This window comes from Patella vulgata, chromosome 3 (genome assembly GCF_932274485.2).
Source record: "Patella vulgata chromosome 3, xgPatVulg1.2, whole genome shotgun sequence".
Lineage (NCBI taxonomy): Eukaryota > Metazoa > Mollusca > Gastropoda > Patellidae > Patella > Patella vulgata.
This window is the reverse complement of record NC_065881.2, coordinates 74,232,272-74,248,843: the sequence shown is the minus strand read 5'-3', so window position 1 is coordinate 74,248,843 and position 16,572 is coordinate 74,232,272. Positions and strand designations below refer to the sequence as shown.

At 33.6% G+C, this 16,572-nt stretch overlaps 1 protein-coding gene across 1 annotated transcript; it reads left to right on the top strand.

Annotated features, from left to right (window-relative positions):
* Window positions 1-1,477: 1,477 nt before the first annotated feature.
* LOC126815218 (homocysteine-responsive endoplasmic reticulum-resident ubiquitin-like domain member 2 protein) lies at window positions 1,478-10,889 on the top strand. Its single transcript, XM_050540775.1, has 8 exons — window positions 1,478-1,988; window positions 2,633-2,710; window positions 3,161-3,238; window positions 4,716-4,831; window positions 5,395-5,682; window positions 6,385-6,678; window positions 7,531-7,642; window positions 8,188-10,889. The coding sequence occupies exons 1-8, from the start codon at window positions 1,845-1,847 to the stop codon at window positions 8,359-8,361; spliced, it is 1,284 nt and encodes a 427-aa protein (XP_050396732.1). The 5' UTR covers window positions 1,478-1,844; the 3' UTR covers window positions 8,362-10,889.
* The last annotated feature ends 5,683 nt before the right edge of the window (window positions 10,890-16,572 follow it).

The following is a 16,572-nucleotide window of genomic DNA, read 5'->3' as shown; positions in this document are numbered from 1 at the left end:
AACTGATATTTGGCAAAGTGACCCGGAAGTCCATCAACCAATTTTGGACACTTTAGACCTAAGGCTAACTGAAAATCATAGTTAAACCAATTCATCAAATTGGTAATGAATATCTGCCTGTCACATGGACTATATAGAAAATGTGCTATAAACTTGCAAATGTTGTGCTGTCTTACATTTTTAAAATAATTTGCCAATTGTTTATAAAAGGTGAGTAGATTGCAGCCGTTCACGCGTGCCTTGTTATTTTGGCGTTTATTGTCGTCCCCAGTAGTTCTCAATTATTTAAAAAAAAATCAATTTGCTCCTTGAATGGAATGTCTGAGAAATAATTTTGCACATGCGTGTGATGCAGGTCCTTTGAGGAGATCGATGTACCGTAAGCGTTAATATTAAAATTTGAGTTCAAACTAGATTCTAATCCTTAAGTGGCATTTAGCGATTGAGCATATTAGAACACACAACACAATTTATATGGAAAACAATCACTGGTTTATGGACATAGAGCACGACGTTTCGACAAGTATTCTCTTATCTTTTTCATTTGTGCTTGAAAACGATAAGAGAATAATAAGTCGAAACATCGTCCATAAACCAGTGATTGTTTTCCATATAAATTGTGTTGTGTTTTTCAAACTAGTGTAGCACCATGGGCCTTCTGTCAGACGTGGAGAGCGAGTGTTCCAGGCCGGTCGCCACATCTTACATACGACCCATGCATCTTTTCTTACTATATATTTCTGTAGCCTTGTGATCGTCTAGAATTTGCCTCTAGCTGTCTTTACTTCTGCTTCACGGCTGTCTTGGAACTCAGATGGAACCTTTCTGGAATCTAATGGAAGTCTGACTTACAAGTTTACTATGATTTCCTTTATAGAGCTCATGCATATCACGCACAGCAGAGTGTGTCCATGGCCCTGAACTTGTGTAATTAACAAAATGATTGGTTAAATTAAACCCAATGGCGCAGTAGTACTTTTCCTTGCACATGTGCTCTCTGTGGTATTTTATAGACACATGTTTTGGCTAAATAACACTTTTTTATATAACAATATGTCATTTATACCCTAAGTTGATTTAAGTACACACTATATATAATATATATGTGAATATGTGTGAAACTATTAATTTGCCAAATATATTAATTAATGAAATATAAAGTCATCTTATTTCTCTATTCTTGTCTATAAATTTAAAAACAATGTCGCCACGACTATATTGCTAGCCTACACTAGATTCATCAACGCGAATAATTCGTGATTTAACATTTTAATTAGCGAGATATTGTGTCAATAATTTGCACAAATACATTAATATTCTATTCTTATATCACATTTCTGGCCAATGCGAAATACAGAAATCGCCATAAAAATAGTTTGTTTCCATGGCGATAACAAAATAGTCTGGGAACGTGTTCCGGTGATATAGGGGAGCTAACTCTATTTAAGAACAGGTTCAGAACCGGATGTGGGTTTTATCAGTAAATAAAGTCCGTGTCGTGGAAACTGTCATTTTATCTTCTTTCATCATTATCTACTTTTATAACACGTCAGCGTTAAGTGTTCTACCTTAATAATTACAACGAAAACTCTTGATTTCAGCATTTTATGTTATTGAGGTCATTATCGTGAAAAGTTCTATCAAATTGTGTGGACAAAACTGAAAATCCGGACATCGATTGACGATTTCTTCAGAACGTCAGGAGTCAGTTTCCCAGGTCAAAATCAAAACATTGAAATTCGGTCAAACTGCTGTTCATTTTAATGTCTATTTTGATTAGACTCTTTACGTAAGATAAACAAGTGATCAGATATTAGCAGAAATTGTGTGAACTAATTTTCAAGATGGATTTTACAGGAGATATGCCAATAACATTAATTGTGAAAGCCCCAAACCAGAGAATAGCTGATCAGAATGTGGAATGTACATTAAGTTGGACTATCAGAAAATTAAAAGAACATTTACAACATGTTTATCCTAATAAACCGGTAATATAATTTGATTACTGCTTAAATATGATATTATGTTATATTAAAAATTACATTTTGAGGCTACATCATGACAAATTTGGGCATGTACTAGTACTACATGTAGACATGGTCGACCATACCGAATTGTTAGGCCCCAAATTGGTAGTAAAAACCAGGATAAAACCAGTTGGCAGTTGATCCTAATCTTTGACTAAACTGAGAGTGAGGCACTTGATCATCCATCTTCAAACTGTCAAGGTTTCAAAATAACTCTTTAGAAACACTTATTTATTTGCCTAACTAAGTGACTATAGGCAGACGTTAGGAAGTTATATTGCATCATAGTGTTCATTACAGCTGGGCTACTGAGACCATTGTTCCAATCTTTTTATTGACTGTTCTTGAACTTGACACATCTTTAATGTTTCATAATTATTTTCAAAAACAACAAAATCGATAGGTATAAAATTTATACTGTAATATACCACCCTGACTTTATAAAGAGTTAGTCAAATACGTAAATCTTGTATATCATTCACAACTGTACTAGAAGTATTTACCGGTACATATAAATAACTAAATACTGTATTTCTTCTGATGTATACATGTATTTTAAATGAATTGATAGGTTGAATACATTTTTTATATTGTTCTATTTTCAGAAACATAATCAACAAAAATTGATATATTCTGGTAAATTATTAGAAGATAATTTGACGTTGAAACAAGTTTTAAGACAGGTAAAATATTCATATCAGTTATTAACATGTAACATGTGTGATACATGTAATAATAGCATAAATTGTACAAACATAGATTATAGATAGATTGTAAATGATAGCCTGTAGCCTTAATTGTGTACACATAGATTGATCATGTACATGTAGATTGCACTTGACAAGGGGTGAAGTACCGGTAATCAGGAATAAAGTAAACATACATGTAACTACCAGTACGATTTCAACAAATTGTGGTACCCTACTGACTGTACATATACATGTGCATTGCACATCCTTTTAGAAAATTGAGATTATTAATTTTATTATAGATGATGGTCAACCCCTTCAAACGCTTAGTTAGATAAACTGACATAATATGTCATTGCAATAGGAATGTTAATAAATTTTCCACGGTGGCTCAGTGTGTGAAATAGAGACTGTGGTGTGTACATATATATTTTCTTTTTTTAGATTGATGAAACATCGAACCATACAGTACATTTAGTGTGTTCTTTATCAGCAGATAACATACATGTTGATGATACACAGGTAAAATCTATATTAACAATATACAAATGTATATAAGTTGTTTAATCATGCTAACAGAGATATTACTTTTCATATAAATGTATCAATACAATGTAGATATATGAATAGTATTGATTTTCGTCTACAGTATTTTTAATAATACTAATGAACATTTATAGAGTGCTTAATCCATACAAAATGAATGCCCTAATTGTGATAATAAGTCAATGGCTGCTGTGGATAATACATTATGAACATACATGTATGTGCCTCAAGTGTAGTTTTAAACTGAGTGATAGCTTCAGAATACTTTTATAAGATTTTTGCATGTAAATGATCACAAGAGTTCTGCAGTCTGTATATTAGTTATTATTTTTAAACTATAATAAATCCTAATGGGTCATTTTAACACAATAGAACTTAGAAGTATTTGTTAGCTACATGTACAGCATTACGAAAGATGTGTCTCTAATAGGTTTAATTTTGTTCAGTATTTATAAAGATATGTGGAATTGAAATTTCATCAATCTGTGCAATCGACCCTTCGCCATTTTGTTGTCTGAGAAAATTTATTAGTGATAGGCCTTTTTTAAATTCTACTGAATATAAGCCAGGACATATCTAGCATTGAAAGTTTGATTTTCTTTTCTTAAACATGCATTATGCAAGAGCTAAATCTGCCTATCGCAGGTCTTTCTTTAGGCCTGAAATCTTATCTAAATTATTAATTAGACATTAATTAACTTATCCAGACCAGAATCAACTCTCGATGTCAAGGCTAGCCTTCGATATCGACTGGATTAGAATCCTTTATGCTGCAAACGCTCATTGATAATTAAATCAAAACAATGGATAATCGAGACTATGCTTTTTAACGTACTAACTTTAGTAATGATGAACGAGGCTAGGCGGAAATTTACAAAGCTGATATCTCGGTTCATAGTGGACCAATTTGACTGAAATTTTCAACAAATTACCTTTACATTATCTAGTTTTTAACTATTATAGCGAGAACTGTCAGCTCTTTATCTAATCTCCCATAATGTATCTTTAATTAAATGTGAAATAATCAATCCACGTTTGGTATTTTAGTGACAAATGCAAATGGTGCATCATGACTTTAAGTTCACTTATTTTAGCATATATAATAGTGATTCTTGACATCAGATCATATTTTGGACATAAAGCAGGTAGAATATAGTTGAACTATTCTGAATCACTATTCATTTACATTTGTATACCAAGCCCTGTATTTATGATTATGTTTGATTATTTAATCACCACCGATGTTCAGGTGTAAAGTAAAGAACATCTAATCACTGATTAAAATGTATCTCTAATAAACTTTCAGCAATAGAGTTTTGTAAAAAGAAAAATATACTAGCAAAAAAACATTAAATGAATACATGTAGTTACTCTTTCTAGGTAACAAGTTTCATATGTAATTTGTTGTTGAGTATTGTCGTTACTTTTGTATTTTGATAAATCTATTTTTCAGAATAATGAAAAGTCTTCTCCCACTCCTAGCCAAACATCATTACCAAGTGAAACTAATACTACAAGCGATGGTTTGAGATATAGAGGAGGATCCCTGCCACAATCTGCTTCTACATGGTAGGCTTTTATTTCTTTTATGTATTCAATTGCCTCCCATGTTTCTAAGAAAGCATAGGACTATTAAAATGGGTTCTTCTGTCCATCAATATGTCGGTCCAACCTGAACACAATGACCCTTGATTCAAATTTTCTTTTTAAAATGGTTATGAAAAGGCAACCCTATAAATGATTCTGGTGTGCATGTTTGGTTTCAAGCTGCCCGTGATAAAATATAAAAAATCTGGGAACCATGGTGGCTCAATGAATAAGGCGCTGGCTCGCTAACGGGAGGTCTATCTAGATTTTCTGGTGTGGTTCTCCCTTGTCAGTGGTGCAAGACGCAAGGGACAATGTATAGTCATTCGGATGGGATAAAAAATTGAGGTCTCCTGTACACATTGGTGTGCACATAAAAGAACCCTTCGCAGTTGATTTTCGATATAAAATTACAGTCAAAATATCCCTCATAGTATGGTGTATGCCCTTCTTCATTGGTGCAGTTGGAGCAAAATGGTAGGACGTTAAACCCCATTTAATTTCATAAGAAAATCTATATGAATCAATTTATTATATTTAAACAGGTCTTTCCAGCAAAATAATCCCACACAGCCAAACATATACCCAAACATGTCTCAGATGTACCCTGGAATGCAACAAATGTATGCTCAAATGTATGGCCAGATGCCACCTCAAATGTATGGTCAGATGCCACCACAGATGTATGGTCAGATGCCACCCCAGATGTATGGTCAGATGCCACCACAGATGTATGGTCAGATGCCTGGAGCACCTCAAGGTTACAACCAGGAACAGTATAATTTAATGGCACAGCAGATGTATGCCCAATATATGACACAATATATGCAATTGTAAGTGGAACATCAAAACTTAATTGGTGTACAATCTTGGTTCTTCTCAGTCATCCAAAAAAAAAGACGCCTTGACTTTCTGATTTTGAGGAAGAGTCAGCAGAAACATCACTGTCTAGGCAAAATGACCCTCCTAGCACAATGCATACCTTATGCTTGTCTTCATTAGTCTGGTTGGAGCAGAACACTAGAATGATAAATCCTTTTTTAATTCAATTCAATTTTTCTTCTATTTTGATATAGAATTATAAAAGACATACCGGTACATGTACATGTATGGCATATTCCTATTTACATTCTCCCTTGTCAGTGGTTCAGGATGGAGGGCCTGACAAAGACAGCTGTCTAGTCGTATAGATGGGACGAAAAACCAACCTCCCGTGTATACATTGGCATGCACGTAAAAGATCCCTTTGCAGTTGGAATTCGATATAAGAGTAGGCCATAGTGCCGCTGCCCGGGTAAAATTTCCCTCATAGCACACTGTATGGTGTATGCCCGTCTTCATTAGCCAGGTTGAAGCAGAACAGTAGCATGTTAAACCCCATTCCATTTCCTATTTACATTCTGATATTTTGTCTGTTTTGTCTGTTAGAGAATTATATTGTAAAATTAACTACAAGTAGATTAACTGATGTAAGGATGTTATTTTGGTTGACATTTCTATCTGTTACATAAAAATCATATATATTTTTGCTTCAGTTATAATAATACAACAATAACTCCGCCTCCTTCCCCGGCTACACCTGTCAATAATGATCCAGCAGCCAATATAAACCCTGCTAACAACCAGGCCAATAGACCAGCCAATCAGAACATTCGCATGAATGCACAAGGTGGTATAGTAGAAGATGATGATGAAGAGAATGAGCAACGTGATTGGTTGGATTGTATATATATTTTTTTCCGATTTCTCGTCTTATTAAGTATCGTGTATTTCTACTCCACGTTTACCCGTTCAGCAGCTGTGTTCTTGGTCTTCTTTCTTATCTACTTGTAAGTTTATTAAATTATTTAATACATTCAATACAGTTTGACTTGTCAGCTTGTCTGGAAATAAGGCACCAGTCACAGACATTGTCAGGCATAAATTCACACTTGAGTCAGACACAATCTCTCTGGTGCCTGTCTTTTGTTCAACAGAGATTTGGTATTCAAAAGTATTTATCTTTTAGTGGCATTTAGTAACTGGGTAGAGCAATAAACTATAACACATACTGATGGAAGAACAATTACTAATTTATTTGCCTAAAAACATTGAGAGAACACTCTTCAAAACGTCGCCTAAATAAATCAGTAATTGTTCTTCCATAAGTATGTGTTATAGTCTATTACTAATATTTTTGTTTCCAAGTCTTCTTGTCAGTTCTTCATCAGAGGTTAGAATACTTATTCAAATTTTATTCACTGTAAAATATGAACTACTCTGAAAAAGCAAGAAGTGATAAAAGATAATTTGTAATTTTGTATGTAATGTCATATTATAAGTGGAGATAATTTAAAGCCATTGATCGTCATTTGAGATATTTTGAAATCACTTTCGATATTGTCAAGACTGAAACCTTTAAGACAAAAACTCACCACATTTTTTAATGTTAATGAAAATTTTAATGAAAATCGCAGGTGTGCAAGAAATCACTTTCGATATTGTCAAGACTGAAACCTTTAAGACAAAAACTCACCACATTTTTTAATGTTAATGAAAATTTTAATGAAAATCGCAGGTGTGCAAGAAATGTCTCTGAATTTCACCATAAATTTGATGATTTTATGCCAGTAAATTTTATAGGAAAGCAATGTCATAATCCCTGTATGTACATGTATTTAGTAAATATTGTTATAATACAGGCTACAGAAAGGTTGGTTAATGATAAAAAGAGCTGAAAGACGTAATGCTGATAGAACCCCACCAGTTAATCCTAATCCTGTAGCACCTACTGAAACACAAGATAATACACAGGTAATTCCATTCACTACTCTTCGTGTTGTTCTTGGGAGGGCGATGCCAATTCATGTATAATTGACTTGAATCTGGGCATGTTTGTTCCTTGGACAATTGCGAACCCACTGACAGACATTTTGATATGATGTCACAATTCTAAGATGACCGAGATGACGTCATTCTCAGTTCTAGGGTCTATAGTAGTAGGGTGGTACTTGTTTTTATAGTAGTAACATGATTTCCACCATTGTCTATTGTATTTACCTTCTGTCAAAATTTATGATTTTGTCATTGTCTGGGATGTTATTGACAAAAACCTAAATTAAAACGTTTTTTGATTGTTTATAGATTGAGCACTAAAACCATATCACAACTTTTAGCTCTTAGTCAATAAAAACGATGGTTTCTTAAATTATTTAGTATAATCTTAATTAAAAATGGCTACTGGAGTAGAACGACAATTGTAAAAGTATGATCTCTTATTGATTGACAGTTCAAATGACAAGTGCAGATTTCATTAAAAGAAATTTCTCAATTTTTATTTTTATTTTTTCTATTTACAGGACAATACAGATGGATCTAATGAAGGAGAGGAATCCTCCGAAACAAGATCAGAAGATGAAGTGTCAGCCCCTCCCCCTCCACAACCAGGTGTTCTAGCTACAGCTTGGGTTTTCTTTACCACTTTCTTCTCATCATTAATACCAGAACAACCAGGCGCTGTCAACCAGAACTAGTCCCTCACATCCAGACATATAAGGACTTTATTTACTGTTGCCTTTCATATGCTTTGACCCTTGACCCCACATTATTATAACTTTGTGACGTGTCATCCAGGAAGTGACATATATACATGTAGTGGAATAATAACAAGCCTTTGTAAAATATATATGGGGGATTATATTTTCTTACTATCATGATTTGCGAAACTAAAAACCATTATTTAATCCTCGTGTTCGATCCGCCAGCTGCTGATGATGGAGATTTTATTTAAGTGGAATTCACATTTAATTTTTCGACACCAGAAGAATGGAATCTATCCTCTATTTTATTATGTAGATAAAGTGAAATGTTTTGGAATACTGTTATATTTACGTATAGCGCTTGACAACAATTTTATGGTAGACTTTAAGTGCATGTAAATCAGATATACATGGTATTGTATGATAGTAGTAAGTATTTTTATTTATCATTAGTTTATATTATAAACATACACTATTTAGTTTATATCGTCTTCCACCAGATGAACAGTTCTACAATATAATGTGTTTTAAAATGTTTCTAAGTTTTTTTCATAGTTTGATAAACCCTTTTAATATTGACCACTGTCAGCTTCTTTAAAAAAATTAACAGAAAAGTGATGACTTCATATTTATTGAGTCTTGTGGTTCATTTTTGAAACTGCCCAAAAGTGCTGCTTTGTAGACTGTCTCAAACTTTCCATGTTAAAGAATTAGTGTATGGTCCTTAATGTACAGGTACATCTAGTACACAGTTTTCCACATGGATTGGGCAGATTGAGGTGCTGTATGGAGCCGTAATTTCTGCATGCATGGAATTAATGGTAAAGTTTAGAATGGCTAACAGTCATATTTATTTCATACAGTAGTCTATGTATCTAATGTTATATCAATGATTTACTTTAATTATATGGTGTAATGATCGATACAGTATCTATAACTTTTTCCCCTTGCAAATAATCCGCAAATAATCATATAATAATATAGGCTGAAATAAGTCAAATTACCATATTATAATATAGACTGACATGAGTCAAATTACCATATAATAATATAGACTTACATGAGACAAATAATTATATAATAATACCGGTACATGATCATATAGATAATTTTGACAAATGGAATAAGCTTTATTATACATGTACATGTATGTGAATGATGTGTTTTGTGGTCTCTGTAACATTTTTAAAGCTTAGAATTATTTTAAGGACCGAGGGTGAAAACTTACACATATAATTATTAAAAAGCTAGAATTCATAGATTGAAATAAATTGATGCTGAACTTGGTTATAAATATAAATTCTCGTCATGCTGATTGTCCATGTATATTGACATGACATTAAACACCTGTATCTTTCTATTCTTTTATAATTATGGTTAATTTGCCGATATAAATCTGACTTAGAACCTAATAGTATTATTGTAGATTTATTAGCCTTCCTCTTTAAGATTAGTTCGTCTAAAAAGTGAAATCATTGAATTATTATTGTATGTAATCGTTCTGAGTAGCCATTACATTTTTTAATATTATAAATGTTAAGACTATTCAGAATTGATAATGATGTTTTAACTGTGTTGTAAATATGTATAAAATAATCGACTACATGTATATATTGTAGTTAGTATCCAGTGATTAGAGTAAATCCACTAAATTATATCATATAAATTAGTTCAATTTATTTTTATGGTCCTGTATTTTATTATGTGTAAATGATGCATTAACCTGTTAGTACATGGAAATTGGAAAATAAGAATATGGACTACTCCATTTGCATGAGAAAAAAAAAGAGAAAGGTGAAGTTTTTTTACATTGAGTTTTGGTATTGTTGTACAATTTCGAAACTGCCCTAAATTAGTACTCCCTGGACCTCCTCAGAGTCATAGAACTAGTATACTGTCCTGAAATAATTCAGTCATTTACGTCACTTGAGTGGTTTGAGGCTCTACAGGGAGCACTAGCTTTCAGTCGTTCCGGTTCCATGTGCTATACATGTAGAGTTAATGCAGATTATATTATTCATGTCCTTTGTTACATTGCCCAGAATCAATTCTCGGTTATTGAAGAAATTCTCTTTATTCAGCTCAATTCGTACTTTATGTAAATTGGTGAGAAAAACTGTTTATCAACTGTAAATTGTGAGAAAGAGTTTTTATCAACTGTGCAAACTAAACACATTTGTCAGCTGAAATCTGTGCTTTTAGAAATAAACCCACACAACAGCTGTTCACTTTATAAAGATTTGTATTAAATATTTCAAGTGTTTAGCTGCACGATTGACCCGTTTTCAAAGTTAGAAATAAAGGCTTAATTTATTAATCCGATTATCATCCATTATATTTGATAATTTAATCGACTACATCTTTCGTTGACACCATACAATATATATACATGTGATATGATAATATTAATATCAAATTACATCAACAATATATCAACTACAGGTAGAAGACTCTATTGATTTTCATACATGTGAGTGTAACATCTGTTTATCGGACCTACTTTAACACCAATCTAATATATATTCAGAAAATATGGGCCTGAGATTAAACTGTCAATATCTTATACCCCTAAATTACTTTGGTCATGAATTGACACATTCCCCTTGTCAGTGGTGCAGGATGGAGAGCGAGCCTGGCAAAGACAGTGTCTAGTCATTCTGATGGGACAAAAAAAAACAAGGTTCTGGGTACTCATTTGAGGCACACTGCATGATGTATGACTGTCAGCATACTAGAATGGCAGGTTCAGAAAAGTAGGACATGGAACCCCATTTCATTTCACCCTAGATTTGATCTAGATGCAATATGTGGGAAGAAAATGTTTGGAAAACAAGAAATAGGGAATTTTATTAAAACAAAAAACATTATGATATATTTTTCCTCAAAGAATGATCAGCTGGCATGACATGCAAACATGTTAGGTTTTTTTTGCTAATGGACCAATGTGAATTTTAAACACTTGATTATTATGTATCAAACAATAAATACAAGATGAGCTATGAACAATTAATATTAATCTTGCCCAATAATTTTATTTGTAATTTATTTAGATTTCTAAACCTTTATTTGATTGTTGTGTTTTTTTTATAATTGAGTTATAATCAGTTAGTTTATGGATAGTCCCTGGCCTTTACAGCCAACAAGACAAGAACTTTGTTAATAAATTAGATTTCTTAATCTATTTCTTGATAGAATTGTCGAATCAGTTTATGCTTAATTTATTAAAAGACAAAGTTCTTGTTTTGTTTATATTTTAAGACCTTATGTTTTTTATGAAGAATTTTATCCTTATTAAAGGGGAACATCATATTTTTCTTATAAATGAATTAAACTTAAGGATAACAAAGTTTCAAAACATTAATTATAAAGATCATAATGTGAAAGTTTTGTTATTTTTCAGTCACTATAGTTAAGTATTTTTTTATTGATTAATATTCAGTTATGCATTGGTCTTTTATACCCCTTACACTTAATCTACCCATATAACTACATAATCCCTATCCTTAAACTACACATATAATTACTTATTTAACCATTTACAAATCTTTCATTTAATTTTGTTAGTTTTGTTATCATTACCATTCTCTTGTTTTGTTATCATATGTTATAGAAATCCTTATTATATATACTATACATGTATGTGTATGCTTTGTCTCTCTAGATTGTCTCTCTTTACTATATTCTAGCTACATGTACTATTCTACATGTAGCTACATGTACTATTCTAGCAACATGTACTATTCTAGCAACATGTACTATTCTAGCTACTGTACTTTTCTATTAACATGTACTGTTCTAGCAACATGTACTATTCTAGCTACTGTACTATTCTATTAACATGTACTGTTCTAGCAACATGTACTATTCTAGCTACAGTACTATTCTAGCAACATGTACTATTCTAGCAACACGCACTATTCTAGCTACGGTACTATTCTAGCAACATGTACTATTCTATCTACAGTGTACTATTCTAGTAACCATGTATGGTTTAATGCTCCGCTTAAGATCATAAGGGGATCGGGTGTTCGATCCCTGCATTGGCCGAGAAAGTTCATCCCGATTTTCCGGCGTGGTTTCCCCTTGTCAGTGATGCAGGACGGAGGGCCTGACAAGGACAGCTGTCTGGTCGTTCGGATGGTACAAAAAACCAAGGTCCCATGTACACATTGGCCTGCACGTAAAAGATCCCCTGGCAGTTGGAGTTCGATATAAGAGTAGGCCATAGTGTCGATGCCCGGGCAAAATTTCCCTCATAGCACACTGTATGGCGTATGCCTGTCTTCATAAGCCCAGGTTACGAGCAGAACAGTAGGACGTTAAACCCCATTTCATTTCATTTCATTTCATTTCTTAAGATCATAAGGCCTAAGTAGGGTTGCCTGTCCAATCTCATGGATTTTCTCTGGTTAGCTACCATTGCTTAAGAACCCCACATGCAAGTGACGTATTAAATCAGATTATTAGTCCTGAAATGACCTGGTTTGTGTTGAGTGGATGTTAAACTCTCTCTTTCTTTCTCTTAGTCTCGAAATGACCTAGTTTGTGTCGAGTGGACATAAAACCCCATCTCTCTCTCTGTGGCTAGAATAGATACTATTCAATCACCTAAGTTGTTCAGCTTTCTGTGTATTAATATGTTATTTTTATTTTAGTGTGTTATTGTATTTATATGTAGTTTATATTATATTTGTGTTTAAGCTTCATTTAAATTTTCTCCACCATAAATATACTTGATTGCTAGAATCTTAATTTAAATACACATATTTTAAAAAGTTGAAGTTTATGTGAAATTTTCTTCGTGTAGATCTATAATTTTATTTGTTTGTTTGTATGGTGTACCGGTATTCCTGATCATCAGTGTAATTATTTTGTGCAATAAATAACAAAATAGAGGTATGCATAGCCATATTTACTCATGTAGTATGTAAATAGCTGAAGTATATGTAAATGAAGGGGGGTGGGGTGGCCAAATATTTAATGTGTGTGCGTTGGATCGTAAGGTCTGTCATTGAGTCAAGTGGCGTGGTTGATTCTCTGTTTGTACGTAATAAGGAGTAGGGTCGTCTGTCCAACCTCGTGGGTTTTCTGTGGGTCCTCTGGTTTTCTCCCACTGCTAAAGACCCTTACCCTCAAGCGAATTATTGAAATAAAATTAAACCTTATGTTAGTCTCGAAATGACCTAGTTTGTACCAAGTGGACGTTAAACTCCATTTCTCTCTCGCTCTAAAGTATATGTAAATACAGCATCTCTGTAAAGCTTATGTTACCTACTGTAGAATATCATAATCATATATTTAGTAGCTTCCTTTAATCCACTGATCATTAAAATAATTGTTAATCCCTTGCAATTTACAATATTGTGAAATATGGTTTCAGTTTGGTTCAGTATTTACAAAGATATAATACATTGATAATTTCTCAACATTAGACAGTTGATATATTAAACAAGTCTCTAAATGTTGGTAAAAATTGTAAATGACTAATAGCGTTTATAGTTACCTTTTATATTCTTAGATTGTAGAGTTTGTCATTTGCTCTTAATTCATCAAATTATTATTAATCATCAAAATCTTAGTTAAAGGGAGTATGGCTTTATACTTTGGAACCTTAGGATCCCATATTTTCAGGGAAAGATAACAACATCAATATTGATTGAAATGGACCAATATTGAATTCTAATTCATGTTTTGAATTTCAAACACTATCAAGAGGTTTAGCTCCTTTAAAATTTGTTCTGATTTATTCAAATTAGCAACTATTTCTATGGTTAATTTCTGTTTATATTGTCTTAAATTTCTGTAAGATTTGTTTCGGTGCTATTGTTTGCCCACAGGTTGTTAAGGATATGGTATTTATAATGATAACTTGTAAATTCTGTACATTATTATAACATGTAATATATATACTGGAGATTAGAAATAAAATGGTCTACTGTAAATAATTTGTATTTCTGTTGTAGCATGTTCTAGGGGGTTGGAGACCTGAATGGTCTAAAACATGTGCTTCAGATCATAAGGTCTGTCATCGAGCCAAGTGGTTTGGGTTCGATTCCCAGCTTGGGTCACCTCTCCAGCTTTGTGAGTTTCCCCCCTACTGCTAAATACTTCTACGTACAAACAAATTATTGAAATAAAATTGAACCAGAAAATAGACATGAATTAGGGATTTCTTATAGCAAACCTGGACATGAGGCACGTCATAGAAATGTTCTGCTCTGACTTGGCTAATGAAGATGGGCATATGCCATACGGTGTGCTATGGGAGAAATTTTGCCCGGGCCTACTCTTATATCGAATTCCAAGTGCTAAGTGATCTTTTATGTGTATGCCAATGTGTACACAGGCCCTCCATCCTACACCACTCACAAGGGAAAACAACACTGGAAAAACCTGATGAACTTTTTCGGCCAACACTGGGATTGAATCCGCGACCCCCTGGCTAGCAAGCCAGAATCTTACTCACTTAGCCACCGTGGTTCCCACTTGTCATAGAGTTTCTCAAGTACAAATTATTATTATTACACATATATATATATACAAATATGGACTTAAGGCACCTGTCACAGACTGTCAGACACACATCATCACATAAAATAAATATTGTAATAAAAGCATTGTGTGATCAGTTGTACTTGATAAAGTCTGTGACAGTTGCCTTCTGTCCAGGTTTGCTAATAAGATTTCTTTGATGAAGCCTAGCAAAATATCAAAATTGTCAACCCCTTCAATATTTTTATGAGATGACTGAGACATCTTGGGTTCTTTGTGGTTATAAAGATTAAGATATGTCATGAATTTAACATTGACGTCAAAGTTTTACTAGTCCGAATCCTGCTATAACAAGAGGCGGTAGGTGTGTTGCCTCCCTTGTCAATGTTAGCCAAGGTTATTCATATTCTACGTCATCAGCCCATAGTAAAATATGATTAAAGGGGGATAACTTTTAAAGTTAAAAGACCGGTGGATACAGACCACCATTAACTGTTAATTCTGTTCGCTTTGCACGGCTCCAATTTTTTCCCAATTTTATATTGGGCTGAAGGCGCTTTCCATCACAGATAAGGGCGAACTTCATTCGTACCTCGATGGTGGAATTTAATAGTGGTCTGCCTGCAGATGTCCTTTACTTGATTTCGTCTGATTGTATAATTATCTCGGTAAATGTTGATCGGTGTAAAATAGACAGAATCCCCTGAAGGATTGGCCACGCTAGCCGCTGGTTGATGGAGGGGCAAAACCCAAGGTCCGTCCCCTCGCGAGTGCCGAAGGCGTGAGCCGCAATGAGAAGTTTGGAGGGGGGGGGGGGCTCCCTCAAAAACAAAAAACAAAAAGTGTCAAACGAAAGGAGAGAGTGACTAAAGTGAATAAATATTCTCGTGACAAAGTTTTGAGAAAAAGACTGCCGGAAATGCAGCCTGGCAGTAATTTAGGCACTGATCGTCGAGCTAAACAGGGCTGACCAGTTACCGCCTGTTGACAAATCCCTAGGTTATCCAATCTGATTAAAATCACAGATCCTATTTCGTTTCGTGTTTTATAGTTCAAAATTTCGTTTTTCTTGTCTTTACTACACTATAGGATCTGTGAGAGTTGTTATATTACCGGCGTTTTGGTTAAGTGAGGGATTAGCCACCGAAACGGTCTGTTACAGCGACTTCTTGGCCTGCCATGCACGGAACTGTGGGTAAACCACTAGAAACGTCAACGCTTATTGATTAATCAATGTTTGACGTCATAGTGTCAAATGCCTCCCATTACAACTTGTCAGATCTTCATGTAGGGTAGGCCATCGAAAGTATAAAAAAAACAAAACGAAATATAGATCTGTATTTTAATCAGATTGTAGCTTATCCGGCCAGAGAGGGAGGAGTCAAACGAACGGAGTGAGTGAATAAAAGTGAATGAATATTCTCGCCGCCGTGATTTTCTTTAGTACGTGTTTGATCTCTGGCATTGGGTAAAGTTTTAACAATCCGCCACAATAGACTCTATTTTAAAGAACGAAAGAAGAGCATGGATACTCTGTCAATGAAAAATTCTGAATTGATTAACAACTACAAATATTTATAACCATACTTATAAAGATTAACTGATATATGCACCAGTTTTATAAATGTGTATTTTACATACCATATGATTTCAATAGGCAATATTTCTATTTTGATATTTTGTACAAACATAAAAACCTGTTTATATTATGGT